At 35.6% G+C, this 13,258-nt stretch overlaps 3 protein-coding genes across 15 annotated transcripts; all 3 read left to right on the top strand.

Moving 5' to 3' along the window:
* Window positions 1-2,947: 2,947 nt before the first annotated feature.
* Window positions 2,948-7,236, top strand: LOC111304711 (putative ADP-ribosylation factor GTPase-activating protein AGD8). Of its 5 annotated transcripts, none has more exons than XM_089765319.1 (7): window positions 2,948-3,482; window positions 3,593-3,711; window positions 4,346-4,778; window positions 4,915-5,175; window positions 5,717-5,842; window positions 6,241-6,339; window positions 6,495-6,968. In XM_089765319.1, the coding sequence occupies exons 1-7, from the start codon at window positions 3,411-3,413 to the stop codon at window positions 6,591-6,593; spliced, it is 1,209 nt and encodes a 402-aa protein (XP_089621445.1). In that variant the 5' UTR covers window positions 2,948-3,410; the 3' UTR covers window positions 6,594-6,968. The 5 variants fall into 5 exon arrangements, with proteins under 5 accessions (XP_089621445.1, XP_089621446.1, XP_089621443.1 ...); XM_089765320.1 differs by lacking the exon at window positions 6,495-6,968 and adding an exon at window positions 7,102-7,236 and having other exon boundaries at window positions 2,951-3,482; window positions 4,331-4,778; XM_089765317.1 differs by having other exon boundaries at window positions 2,951-3,482; window positions 4,331-4,778; window positions 6,492-6,968.
* On the top strand, window positions 7,133-11,412 carry LOC111304717 (ubiquitin carboxyl-terminal hydrolase 21-like). Of its 4 annotated transcripts, XM_089765313.1 has the most exons (9): window positions 7,133-7,251; window positions 7,851-8,291; window positions 8,375-8,498; window positions 8,577-8,687; window positions 8,973-9,142; window positions 9,240-9,578; window positions 9,803-9,925; window positions 10,245-10,746; window positions 10,824-11,412. In XM_089765313.1, the coding sequence occupies exons 2-9, from the start codon at window positions 7,878-7,880 to the stop codon at window positions 11,090-11,092; spliced, it is 2,052 nt and encodes a 683-aa protein (XP_089621439.1). In that variant the 5' UTR covers window positions 7,133-7,251; window positions 7,851-7,877; the 3' UTR covers window positions 11,093-11,412. The 4 variants fall into 4 exon arrangements, with proteins under 4 accessions (XP_089621439.1, XP_022757304.2, XP_089621442.1 ...); XM_022901569.2 differs by lacking the exon at window positions 7,133-7,251 and having other exon boundaries at window positions 7,583-8,291; XM_089765314.1 differs by lacking the exons at window positions 7,133-7,251; window positions 9,803-9,925 and having other exon boundaries at window positions 7,877-8,291.
* LOC111304108 (uncharacterized) lies at window positions 10,986-12,955 on the top strand. Of its 6 annotated transcripts, none has more exons than XM_089765326.1 (5): window positions 10,986-11,126; window positions 11,826-12,069; window positions 12,157-12,293; window positions 12,378-12,475; window positions 12,554-12,955. In XM_089765326.1, the coding sequence occupies exons 2-5, from the start codon at window positions 11,850-11,852 to the stop codon at window positions 12,798-12,800; spliced, it is 702 nt and encodes a 233-aa protein (XP_089621452.1). In that variant the 5' UTR covers window positions 10,986-11,126; window positions 11,826-11,849; the 3' UTR covers window positions 12,801-12,955. The 6 variants fall into 6 exon arrangements, with proteins under 6 accessions (XP_089621452.1, XP_089621453.1, XP_089621454.1 ...); XM_089765327.1 differs by having other exon boundaries at window positions 11,097-11,640; window positions 12,563-12,955; XM_089765328.1 differs by lacking the exon at window positions 10,986-11,126 and adding an exon at window positions 11,500-11,640 and having other exon boundaries at window positions 12,587-12,955.
* The last annotated feature ends 303 nt before the right edge of the window (window positions 12,956-13,258 follow it).

The raw sequence follows: 13,258 nt of genomic DNA, 5'->3' as shown, positions 1-13,258 counted from the left end.
AAAAAATCCATTGTTTAAGTCACACAAATGTAGGCTGGCTGACTTTGTTTTTCGTCTTTAACTTGTCTAGTTTACACGCTTAGTTCAATTTTCAGAATAAGAATATGATGAGATTACAAGATATTTAATAGCATGCAAGAGAAGTTTTTGACCCCATGCAGTAGTTGTTGAAAAAGAGCATTAATACACCTAATCTATAGAAGAAGGTAATCGAAGAGATAATGGTCAACCAATTATCCTGGCGGAAAGATGATCGTAGGTAATGCCACAAGTAGCACGTGAATGATTTGTTTGATACACGCCAAACCCAAAGACAATACTCGAAGACCGACTTGGTCAAAAAAGTGAAGCGGGGAGGTGAACAAAATCACACACTTCCAAACAAACATTTAGTGTTTATATTGGAGGTGTTAACGTGAAAGCAAAGTGTGTGAAGCAGCAGTGTTCATGTAGATTTTATTATCTGGGAAGTAAAGACAAAGTGTACGTGATCCATGCTGACATGCACACACATGCACGTCGGCCACTTAATTATCTCTACCATTATCTTCATCTTCAAGAGCTAGCAATGATCAATGCCTGCTCCTGATACGGTTAGGCGCACGGTTCAAGCTTTTTCTAGTCATGGATTTTGTGTTTAATCTGCAATACCTACCTCATATCGGATGAACAATTGCGGATGAGATGGTTGTATAGTGAAAATCATGTTTACCAGCCATGCATATACTTGAGGTTCGAACTAGCTAATGAATTTCTATCTTACCGCCTTTAGCACTTGAGTTAAGCTTAAATGACAAGGTTAGTGAATGATATGGTGTAAACCTTATGATATAATCATGAATAAATTACTAGTAATGTGTTAAAATTGGAAAATTAATTAAATATAGTATAAACCTTTTTAATTTTTAAAACTTGCGCAACACAAACATGCTCTAATAAAAACAACCCAATCTTTCTTTTTTTTTGATATAGCAACAACCAAATCTTTTTTCTAATATTCATTGCACTTTATACAGAAGGGTCAGCATCTTTGCATCTATTCATCAATCACAAAAGCCAAAGGGTGGATAAAAATTAGCTTCTTTTCCCAACTCCTTTCAAAACCTACTGACAGTGACTGATCAAATGCACCCCCTCTGATTCATGAAAATTATGTTTGTTGCATTTTAAAAACGTGCAGCCTGCAGCTTGTAACAAGAAAGTTCTAAGCCATTTGCTTCAGTAATTTGTCGATATAAATGTTGTATTTATGGGGTCACACAGTTAAAATTTGCTTCTCAGATATTTTAAGGCCACCGCTCTAGGGTTTTTATATTCCACAGCAATCATTTGCTGGAATACGAAACGTTTATTAGAAGAACTAATCTGTGAAGGAAATTCATTCATTCTACTTCTGCTTTTAACCAAAGTGATTGGTTTGACATTAATAGATACAAAACACATAATTTTTTTAACATATAGTTGGAAGGACAGTCCAACATTGTTGATAGAAAATTACATCTGAAAAACCAACTTCCTTATTGTCATCTTGTTTTTTTCCTTAATACCTATGGTCCTCTTCAAGAACTCTGTACTACAGTAATGAAATTATTTTCCTTCTGATCTGCCTGATTAAAGCGATTTGGATGATTAATTCATGCACCTTCTAAGAGTTCTTCATATATACATAATTTTCAGTTCAAAATAAGACTTGAACATGGAGTTTTTTTGCTTGATCTTTATCGAATTTATTTAGAGGAAAAGGCAAAAATATTCTGATCAATATGTTACACTTTAATGCATACTTTATCCTTCCTTTCCTTTTTCTTTGTTTTTGGCTGGACATATGCTTGCCAGCTATAAACATAATAATATGTATTATTTAATTTAAATTCATTTTTTATACCAAACAAAAACTAAGCAGAGATTGGTTAGGACACGTTCTTTAATAAGTTCAGTAGTCGTAATAATTAAATGCATGCATATATACCTAATATTTGAATCCGTCGAGGTTGTCTGGTGCATGAAATACAATGATTTCTTACTTTGAAACTTTTTAGGATGTATGTCCCAACTCCTGTAGCTTCATGATGTCTTTTTAATGTTAAGTTGCCCTCTATAGAAGTGGCTTAATTTTATCCTTTTATAATGTAATGTGATGGAATGCAATTTGATTTTATCATTATTAAAGATAATCTAATTGACCCCTAACTATATTCCTTTTGTTTTTACATGAGAGTTTGTCATGGTTTAGTTTTGTTGATTTTAATTTTCATTACTTTTGTTTATAAGGATTACAAATGGTAACTCACAAAAATAAAAATCCAAGGAATGGGAAAACAACCCAAATTTGAGGGGAAGAGCCCCTTAGCTTTCTTTGCTAACTCCTAACCAATCTGTTGCCTTGATAGTTTCCTTCTCTTCAGATTAAATTTAAAAATTTAAAATATGAAACAATGAAACGACATATATAAGATATAAATAGTAAATATATAGATGGTACATTTTGAAAAATGTAACAATAATTATATATATGAATTTAATAAAATAAAAAATATATATTTTATATTTTTATATTTATACAAAATGTAACATATAATTTTTATACAAAACTAGATATAAATACATAAATTTTAATATATTATACAATATAAATATACAAATCATCTGACATACTCTGATTCAAACAACTAAATAAAAAATCTAAAAGGTGGGATGGCATAATTAGCCCACAAGGCAATAATCTGGATAAGCGAGATCAAGCTTTGGACAGTCCATTTCTATCAACTTTTGCCAACTTGAAAGTCTATCCTAGTTTGCCTTTTTAGTCCCTAATGGTTTTAATTTGGGCCTTCACCACCAGATATGGGCTTAGTAATTCAGCCTAAAAAAAATATTGTTTGCGTGCCTCTTACTTTGGGTTGCCCAAAACAAAAAAAATATAGTAGAAATCGGTTGGGGTTGAGCCATCAAAACAAATTGAGGTGGACGAGCTGTGTTATTTATGTACCTAGTTAAGCTTTTAACATCTAAAGATCCAACCGGTGGTTGGTTATAACCGCCACTTTGCCACCATCATCACCACTCACCAAACTCCACAGAGGAAATGAAGCTCCCCCCTCCCTCCCCTTCTCGCCACCTCCATTTAAGGGTATTTATGTCATTTCAAAAACCCACTCGAACCCAAGGCTACAATCGTCATTTCAAATCCGAATGCTCCTCTTCCCTTCTTTTTTCTTTCATTTTTTTTTTAAACATTCATGAGTTAAAAACCAAATCTTATTTCGTAATTTGCTTATATTTCAATCTCCCATTCCAAACCCTGAGGAGGTGTTCGGTATCGATCCCACACCTCTTCAGAACAAAGCTAAGAAAAAAAAAACACATTTTCTTTTTAAAATTCAAAAAAAAGAAGAAAAAGAAAAACATCGATGGCGTCGTCCGATAGCCTGACCGACAAGAACGTTGTTTTCAGAAAGCTGAAAGCAAAATCAGATAACAAGGTCTTTCTTTTTTAATTTTAATAATTTTTTAATACATGTTTTTAGATCTGGAAATTTTGTTACTGGCTCTTCGATTTTGATTAGTTTTTATTGTTTCTTTTATTTTGTAGATGTGTTTCGATTGTAGTGCGAAGAATCCGACATGGGCATCAGTGACATATGGGATCTTTCTCTGCATCGATTGCTCCGCCGTTCATCGGAGTCTCGGTGTCCACATCAGCTTTGTCAGGTATTATTAATTTTTAATGCGTTTCCGTTTTATTTTGTGTATCCAAAATCTCAATTATGATTGAAAAAATTGGAAATTTTGTGAGATCATATAGGGGAAGCAAAAGGCTTTGTTTGCGCTTTTGATTCATTTTTTTCATAATTTTGAAAAGATAGGCTGTTCCTATGTTAGTTTTTGTTCTTCCTTTGATATAATTTTGAAAAATGCTTAGAAATGTTCCTTTTCTAGGGTTTTGACTTTTGATACGGGAAACCCTTTTTGTAGAGATTAGTCTGCTATCATATGTAATCTGCCTGTGAAATTTTGTGGTAAACAATGTAGCATGCACATTACTTACCTGTGTTCAATTTTCTGGCTATTACATATTAGGTTTGTTGGTGCTCACGTTTTGGCAAATTTGAAGGTACAAAATCACTTAACCACTTTCTCAAGAGTGCCCTCCTTAATGGCCAAAAAAGCAAGAGTCTTTTAGATATTTCGTGTTTATTGTGAAACATGCTAATTAGTGAGTACTTAAGAGTCTTGTGATGTCAAATTGTCAATACCATCATACCATGTCCCCAGCTGCTGCTTATATCCTTAAGTATTTGTGTTTCACTCTTCTTGTTATGAAAAAAAGTATAATTTTATGCAGGTCTACAAATTTAGACTCGTGGTCTCCTGAACAATTGAGAATGATGGTCTATGGAGGAAACAACCGTGCACAAGTTTTCTTTAGGCAGCATGGATGGACTGATGGAGGCAAAATTGAGGCCAAATATACTTCAAGAGCTGCTGATTTATATAGGCAAATACTATCAAAAGAAGTCGCTAAAAGTATGGCAGAAGAGACAGGCTTGCCTTCATCCCCTGTTGCTTCTCAGTCATCTCAAGCATCTAATGGACTTCTTGATAGCAAGACTGATGAAGCTCCTAAAAAAAGTTCTCTAGGCAGGCTAGAGAAATCAGATGTTTCTGCTGCGACAAAAGCTTCTCATACATTTGTTACCAGCTCTGTCAAAAAGCCTCTTGGTGCAAAGAGAACTGGGAAAATTGGGGGGCTTGGTGCCCGAAAGCTTACTAATAAGGTATTAATTGCGGACCTTTGTGAGCAATGCAATTACAGTGGAATGATCATAAGGATATCTTGATTAAAGTAATTACTTATTTTGGGAGTTGTTTTAAATGCCTTTCCTCTTGACAACATAGTTCTCTTTATTGCAGCCAAGTGAAAATCTCTATGACCAGAAGCCTGAAGAACCAGTTGATCCTGTTGCTTCCTCAACTAATAACACTACACCCATTGGCTCATCTTTTCCATCTCGTTTTGAGTATGTAGAAAATGTTCAATCTACTAAGTTGAATTCTGATGGCCCACAAGTGCTTAGCCATGTTGCTCCACCAAAGTCATCAAGCTTCTTTGCTGAATTTGGAATGGACAGTGGTTTTCAGAAGAAATCAAGTTCAAATTCCTCAAAAGTGCAAGTGAGTAATATTTCCTCTCTCGATGACCAAGAACTTAACATATTTTGTGTATAGATGGCTGATTAGTTTGATGGAATTGTCTCCTTTTGGTTTTAGAACATCTTGCTCTACTTTATGATTCTTCATATCACTCAAGGTTAATTGCAAAACCTGTACAGCTATAGACGTTTTCAACTGCTTAGGCTTTTAGCTAAAGTGAAGTTGCATATTTCCTTGAAAATCAAATTTCAAGACATAGCATTTAAATTTGCAAGCTGTGTTTATGGTCTCTTTATTCTAACATAATATTACGAGATACTTGAATCTACTTAGATGTGTAACTTGTACCTTCCAAATTGATGGACTTTAAATGGAAAATGTTCCCATATTGGACATGTCCTTGTAATGTAATGTATGAGAATTTGATGGGAGGGAAGTTTTGTATGATTATCTTTAACTTTTATAATTGCCCCCTGTAAGAGGTTAATCTTAGTTATTATTTCTGCTTGTATCTGCTCCTGCCTTTTTCATTTTGTTTCTTATTGCTTGATTTTAACCTCAGATTCAGGAAACTGATGAAGCTAGGAAAAAGTTCACAAATGCGAAATCTATTTCCTCAGCCCAATATTTTGCTGATCAGACCAGAGCAGCAGACAATGATGCTAAAGTTACTTTGCAGAAATTCTCAGTATGTGCAGTAGCTATTCCTTTGTTGAAAGATATCATCATTTTTAAGGCTTAAAAGACTATCCATCTATTAGTAATTTCTAGTACCATTTTATCATATCTTTTTCCTTTCTTAGTTTTCTGGTTGACGGTATGCTGTAAACAAAGTAGATTCTTAGAAGAACGGTAATCATAAACTTTTTTTAGCATCACTTATTTATGGTAAGGTAGCAAAAGAAAACATTAATTTTTGGAATCTGCTATCTTTCTTTAATCATCTTTAACTAAGATCTTTAGGCATAATTAGAAATAGTTAGTAATCCATTTTTCAGTTCAAGGGCTGTGAGAGCAGTAATAAGTGGAAATTGATAATATGAAATGTGGTTTTCTGAGATTAATAGCAATCTTGTTTTTTTTCAGGGTTCAACAGCCATCTCCAGCGCTGATCTATTTGGTCATAGTGCAGATAATTCTCTTGACCTCGCTGCTAGTGACCTAATCAACCGACTCTCTTTCCAGGTCTGCTTTCTAAATTGCATCTTTTATCCATCACCTGAGTTTTTATTAGTGCATATGATATTTAGAAAATTATCTTATCCTGTTTTTTTCATTGTTTTCTTATCTTGTTAACTTGATTTTTTTAAAATAAAAAATGTAACTTTCGGGCACAGCAGGATATCTCTAACCTTAAGAACATTGCGGGAGAGACGGGAAAGAAACTCAGCTCCTTGGCATCCACTCTTTTTACCGATCTCCAGGACAGAATCCCGTAATGTAGTGTTTTGGCCTTGAAAAAAATATATTATGAGTTTGTTACGTCACAATCCAATGTCCATTTTAGTGAATGTAAGGCGATCTCATCATAAAATTCTTTCACAGGGCAAATAATATTTTAAAAGCATCCAGGTTTATGACAGGCCGGTTTTCTTAGCACAGGTGCTGTTTTAGGATTTGATAATTTGTACTATTATTAGTCTTGTCTTCATTTAGCAAATCGAATGCTGTGTATTAAGAGAGGTAGGACTTGAAACAGTCAACTATGTTGGTGTTTAAATTCTGTCCTTGCGGAACTGTATAATTCAGAAATTTTGATAATTTAGAGGACAATGTAAGGGCAAGAGTGTTGAATTTTCCATCTTTTATATTCATCTCTCGGTGTTTAATTGTAAATTAGAAAATCTTGATGTATTCTAAATTCTTCAATCTGATTATCTTGTCGAACGGTACTGACATTTCAGTTTGGTTTTGGTAAAAAAATTGTTAATTTAATGGTTGAGCCAGGAAATAACACGTAGGAACCATTAAATTGGTTGTTAAAGCTTCTCTTCTCTGTTCTTCCTCTTCTGTGGTTTTTCCATGGTAATGGCCTAATAAGGAAACCCTCCTCTGAATGCCTGCGTCCACCGAAAGGGAGAGTTCGGCTGCAAAGAGGTAAGCAGTGAAAAACAATTACTTACTATTTTAATCACAGGAGGAAGACAAATGGGTTTTTGGGGTTGAATTTGGATTTCGCAAGCCCAAGAAAAAGGGCTTTGAAGCCCAAACTTTTTTTCCATTTCCTGTTTGGATTGGAAGCTCAAGACATTAATGGACTTAAAAGGAAAGCCCGAAAAGGTTTTTCTGGCCCGAAAAGCTTAAAAGAGATTTTTTTGTTTTTAACCAAACAAACAAAAAAAAACCCTAGAAAAAGGAGGGTTTGACCGAAACCGGTAGCCAAACAGTACTATTTAGTTTTCTCTTTACAATCTACAGTAGGCAGCATCGCAGTCAATGGATGAAATATCTCTCTCTCTCGAAAAAGCCAAATAAATGGCGGCTTAGTTTTCCCTCCCAATTCAAAATCTTCCCTTAAAAAAAGGTTTTGCAAACAACCCATTTTTTCAATTTCCCTCCGCTGAATTCCCTCTTCGATTTTTTTTTCTCAAATCAAAATTTCTTAATCCAACAAGATTGAGGATTCCTAAACAATTTCCCTTTGGAGATTTATATATTTCAATCTCCTCATTACTATTCTTTTTCTTCTTTCAAAGCTCACAGCAAAGTTCTACTATCTTTCAATGGAGACCCAAACGTATTTCTCCAAAACCCTAACGATAGATCATCCATCTACTTCAGAATCTTTTGTTTCTCAAGAGAATCTTGTTGGGTTCTCCCAAGTTTCGCCTTTAATGGCTGATTCTTTATCTGGGTCTTCATCAGTTTCCCCAATGATCGTAGGAGAAACCGTAGCCAATCCTCGTTTGTCTGAGGCATCATCAACTGATGATTTGTCTTCGTTAACTTCTCCGACGCCTTCGCCTTCTACTGAATCTGAGCCGTCACAACCTATGGGATGTGATCAGTTATATGGTCTCAGAGAAAACGAATTCACAACCCCTGGATCTTGGTATTCTACATGGAACCCATGGTGGTCGAGGCCCTTGTCTCCTCCTAAAGAAGCTTCAAGAACTGAAGATGAACCAACCGGGGTGGTATGTTCTTTTCTTAATCCATATGTATATTTTTTTGGTTGAATTGCAATTGAATAATTCAATTATTGTGTATTGGTTTTTAGGGTGCAGGGCTGGAAAATTTGGGTAACACATGTTTTATCAATGCTGTGTTGCAATGTTTCACTCATACTGTTCCGTTTGTTTTGGGTCTTCGATCTTTGAATCATCATGAGAAGCGTTGTGATCGTAAGACTCTTGCTTTAACGTCTGTTTCTTTATTTCCTTTGGAGGGTCTAGCTAATTTTGTTTTGTTGGAATTATCAGGTCGTATTGAGAGTTTTTGTTTACTTTGTGCTCTTCATGATCACATTGAGCTTTCGTTGAAGTCGTCAGGAGGAGTCGTTTCGCCTTCCAAAATCTTTGACAATTTGAACTGTATCTTATCATTAGGTTGATTAATTTATAATTAAGTTGGTTATGTTTTACTGTTTTAGGTGCTGATAAAAGTTAATAGGTTCTGTTCCAGCATTGAACTTTTAGTATATGCAACACTATATAGTTTGGCTTTTTTTTTTTCTTTAATTGTTATAATTTGATGAAATTGCCATGTTTGCTATCAATTTGCTCGGAAAGGTGCATTTGAAGTATAGAGAGGCGGCTTGAAAAATAAGAAAAAAGTGAAGCGTGTTCTTAATTGTGATTCTTGACTATGAAATCCAGATATCTCATCTTGTTTCCAGAGATATGAACAGGAAGATGCTCATGAGTTCCTGCAATGCTTGTTAGATAGGCTTGAAAGCTGTTGCTTAGACTCAAAGACCAAGAATGATTTGTCCTCTCTAGATGATTGCCTGGTCAAGAAGGTTTTTGGTGGTCGTCTTGTTAGTAGAGTATGAATGATGCAACTTGATCTCGTTTAGTCATTCATTACGCTCCAAAGTTAGAATGTGGTCCTTTATTGACTATACCTTACTTTGATGGTTTCAGCTATGTTGTTGCAATTGTGGTCACATTTCTAACACTTATGAGCCTTTGAATGACCTGAGTTTGGAGATTGAAAATGTGGACTCCCTTCCAAGTGCCTTGGAGTCTTTCACCAAGGTGGAAAGGATTGAGGATCTGGAGGCAAAGTTTAGGTGTGGGAATTGTAAAGAAGAGGTGTCGGTAGAAAAACAATTTATGCTGGACCAGGCTCCTTCAGTTGCAACATTCCACTTGAAGAGATTTAAGACTGAAGGGACTTTTGTCGAGAAGATTGACAAGCATGTGATGTTCCCACTAGAGTTGGATTTGCAGCCTTACACTATTGTCAATGAGAGAAGTAATGTGAGTAGGCGCCTTTTTTGACAACATCTATAAGTTTCTCTTGACAAATGTAATAATGATACTTGTATGTTTAATATTTTTAGTGGTGGGCTTTTATGGTTTATTGGACTAGTGAGCATTGGACAAGATAAAATTGATGTTTGATTAGTTACACTACTTGCTTTTAGTTTATCTTTGGGTACAAAATTGCTATGTTTGTCTCATTTCTTCTCCTTCTGCAATAGGAGGAACTCAAGTATCAACTATATGCAGTTGTGAAGCATTCTGGATTCAGACCTACTTCTGGACATTATGTTTGCTATATTCGGTCCTCCCCAGATACGTGGCATGAGTTGAATGATTCAAGGGTAATGATTGACAGGGTTGTTCCATGTATAACTTACATTTCTAATTTTTCTAAGGAATAAATATGCAATAGATGCTATGGTTGTGAACTATTTACAAGATATATTTCTAGTTAAGCATTTCTTGATTAACATATCCTTACTAAGCAAGAAATAAGTGATTTGATTCACTGAAATTGTAAAATCTTACTCTGAAGGGTCAAATTAAAATGTCATATAGATTATAGATTTGAAGAATTCCAACTTATTTATGTGATTACATGCTAATATTTTGATGGAGCTTGAATATTAGCGCATAATTGTCATATTTTATCTTTTGTAGGTTACTAGTGTTGAAGAAGAAGATGTGCTTTCTCAGGAAGCCTACATTTTGTTCTATGCTAGGCAGGGTATACCTTGGTTTTCAACGGCAATAAAATTGCAAAAGCCTTGTGCAGACCCTGGTATTTCTGATTCTTCACCAAAGTCTGTTCTAGATAACATAGAATGTGCCTCCAATCCCGAGGTAGAAAATAGTGCTGATTGTGGTGCCAATGAATCTAAAGATGTTGCTGCTGAGGGGATTTCTGGAGCACCTGCTAATGAATCAAAATTTCAAGTATCAAAGTCCATTAACTCCGGAGATGGCAATCCCATGACTGATGCTTCAATACCACCAGCATCAAGAAATTGTTCTAATGAATTTGATAGAAATATATCTACTGTGTCTCATCTTGGGGAAAACAACTTCAATCAAAGTATTGATGAAGTTGCAAATGATAGTAGTTTCCCTCGGATGCCATCCAGTTATCATTGTCCGGATGAGTGTGAGAGAGACTCTTCAGGTAAAGGAATTCATTCATATTAAGTTATTTAATATGATTTTCTTAGGATAAGATGACTAGATGATTTACTTTTTCAGGATGTGGTCCGCATGGTTGTTTGAAAGAAGAGAAGCAAGGCATTCATCGAAGAGAAATCAACAGGCCTGCCGTGGATCAAGGAAGAATTGAAGCAGTGAGATATGCCAAAAGGATGCCTACTGTACGAGGTGCAAAATTTATGGCTTTGTTGGGTCCACAAACTGCGGGTAAAATGAAGAAAAGAACAGGATCATCTCCTTGCAAAAGAGTCAGCCCTCGCCGCAGACACAACCATAATCTTATGCGCCCGGTTCCTGTCTCACGCTGAACACTTTATCAGCCCTTTTGGTTAAATCCAATTGGTGGGTTCTTGACTATCACATAACAAATACATGGCATATATGAAGTTCACCATATCCTTTTTGCTATCTATTGTAATGGGTAGAAGGCTGATGTTGCGCTGTTTTATATTTAGGTCTGGTCAGGGAAAATGTTAAGTTTAGGATTTTGTTTGGGAAGTAAATATTATGGGTTTCATAAGGTAAATTTTGTTTACGATACAGTAATAACTATCGAGTCTAAGATTGTGACTGGTTCGATTCTTGCGTTGAAATTACAACAATGCTAAATTTAAAGTTGCTTAGATAAGTTAACTGGGGGTTTCAGCAAGATATTTCATTAGGTTGGCACTACTTCACTGGCACGTTGCAAAACTATGGATAATTTTCCTGCTGTTTTAGATCCCTTCACTCTTTCAATCGATAAATTCTAGACTAGAATACAAACCGTGGACAAATCTTGGCCTTGCTCAAAGAATCATGTTGGAATTTTCGTTATGGTAGAAAAACAACCTAGTTCGTGTCAAAAAGTACTAAGGTAAGCTCCTTGTTTCTATCCAAATTTTTTATCTTTTCACTCAGACAATCATAGGAAAAGTACTATAAAAGGATGGGGCTTTTAACACAAATCCTTCCTCTCGATCTTTTCTTTGAAGCATTGGTAGTAGCAAAATTAGAACTCTTCGGGAATTAACATATAGCAGATACGGTTCTCTTTATCAGATTCAGAGGAAAACGTAATTATCCATGTCGCTGCCAAGGTTTATGGGAAAGAACGGCTCAAAACTGGCAAATGATCTTAGTTCACCAGGCTCAGCTAATGTTCCTAAACATGTTGTGATAGTTATGGATGGCCTAAAGGAATTCACCACAGAGCTGCTAGAATGGGTGCTTGAAAAAATTATAGCACCCGGTCACATAGACATAGTCACCCTCCTTGGTTTCATGCCATGGTTGAATATTCCTTGTAAGTAATTTTCTGCTCCAGTTATGTAAGAATTTTTGGGCAGGGATAAGAAATTAAGGTAATACATGTCACTTGTTCTGTCTGCAGTGTCTTCGAAGACCTGGCAAGATGTTTGGACTCTTGAATTTGAGCATCTGCCTCTCACAAAAGAGAAAAACGAGTGGAAGAATGATGCCAAATATCTAAAGCTCCAAGCAGTGCTTAATCTTTGCAAAAATTATGGGGTATTGAATTTGAATTCTCTGGCTCCTGTCTATTTATCAATATGGTGGCTTTAAAATAACTGCTTTCAAACATTTTACCCGCAGGTGGTGCCACAGAAAGAAATTGTAATGGGGTATCCCCTACCATCGCTCGTTGTCGAAAGAATCATAAGTCTTCGCGCAACATGGGTTGTTTTTGACAGGTAATATTGGAGACACAACCGTGTTTGATTTGTTTTTCGCTAGTTATTTTATTTTATTTTTGTTTTGATCCTTATAAGATTATGCAGTAACCGGGATCTGAGAAAGAACAGGAAATTCTTTGCTGAAAAAATACCCTGCAATATGGTAATGATAAATCAGGAAGGGGAAATGGATATGATCAAAGGGTGTCCCATAATTGATAATGGAAAGCGCACTCCTAGTGAATCCCCAGCCTCATTGGTGCCTAATCCACTGGTGATATATTCTGAACCTTTGAAACGAATCCTGGAGGAGCAAGAGCTAGAGATAGACGATGATGATTAGTTCTTTCTTTAGCTACTGCTACTGATCATATGACGATTGTAAGCTATTGAAAATAGAACCCTCAGTGCATGAGGTGAGAAAGTAGCATTACTATGGGTAGGATTTAAATATAACAAGGCTATGGCCGGCCTATCAACTATGGCTTTGTTTTCTCACCTGATGGCCACTCCCTCAAACTATCATTGAGTTAAAAAAAAAAGAAATTGGCGTTCGTGTGCGTACGTCTAAAATGCACAGGTCCCTAAAATGCGTTAAAAAGATGGAAAGAGATTTAGATGTCCGATTTGAAACATCCAATGAAAGCAGAAGCTTATTAGCATTTTTCTTACTGCCATCAAAAACCAAAACTAAACTTTCACGTTCAATGTGGGACATCTCCCCACATGACTTGCCTTTAACATCATAAAAAAAAAAAAAGGGAAGATGATATGGGGTTGCCTCACACAACTCGCTTTGAA

Source organism: Durio zibethinus, chromosome 9, assembly GCF_047325235.1.
Source record: "Durio zibethinus cultivar Kanyao isolate XHJ-2024 chromosome 9, ASM4732523v1, whole genome shotgun sequence".
In the NCBI taxonomy this organism is placed as follows: Eukaryota; Viridiplantae; Streptophyta; class Magnoliopsida; order Malvales; family Malvaceae; genus Durio; species Durio zibethinus.
The sequence above is the reverse complement of the archived record's forward strand: the minus strand, read 5'-3'. Positions and strand labels throughout refer to the sequence as shown.

Coding starts and splice junctions, on each gene's coding strand:
- LOC111304711 (XM_089765317.1), top strand. CDS start 3,411: ATGGCGTCGTCCGATAGCCTGACCGACAAGAACGTTGTTTTCAGAAAG. Junction 4,779..4,914: donor CCCGAAAGCTTACTAATAAG/GTATTAATTGCG, acceptor TCTTTATTGCAG/CCAAGTGAAAATCTCTATGA. Junction 6,340..6,491: donor TCAACCGACTCTCTTTCCAG/GTCTGCTTTCTA, acceptor TTTCGGGCACAG/CAGGATATCTCTAACCTTAA.
- LOC111304717 (XM_089765313.1), top strand. CDS start 7,878: ATGGAGACCCAAACGTATTTCTCCAAAACCCTAACGATAGATCATCCA. Junction 8,688..8,972: donor AATCTTTGACAATTTGAACT/GTATCTTATCAT, acceptor TATGAAATCCAG/ATATCTCATCTTGTTTCCAG. Junction 9,143..9,239: donor GTGGTCGTCTTGTTAGTAGA/GTATGAATGATG, acceptor TGATGGTTTCAG/CTATGTTGTTGCAATTGTGG.
- LOC111304108 (XM_089765326.1), top strand. CDS start 11,850: ATGTCGCTGCCAAGGTTTATGGGAAAGAACGGCTCAAAACTGGCAAAT. Junction 12,294..12,377: donor ATCTTTGCAAAAATTATGGG/GTATTGAATTTG, acceptor TTTTACCCGCAG/GTGGTGCCACAGAAAGAAAT. Junction 12,476..12,553: donor ACATGGGTTGTTTTTGACAG/GTAATATTGGAG, acceptor GATCCTTATAAG/ATTATGCAGTAACCGGGATC.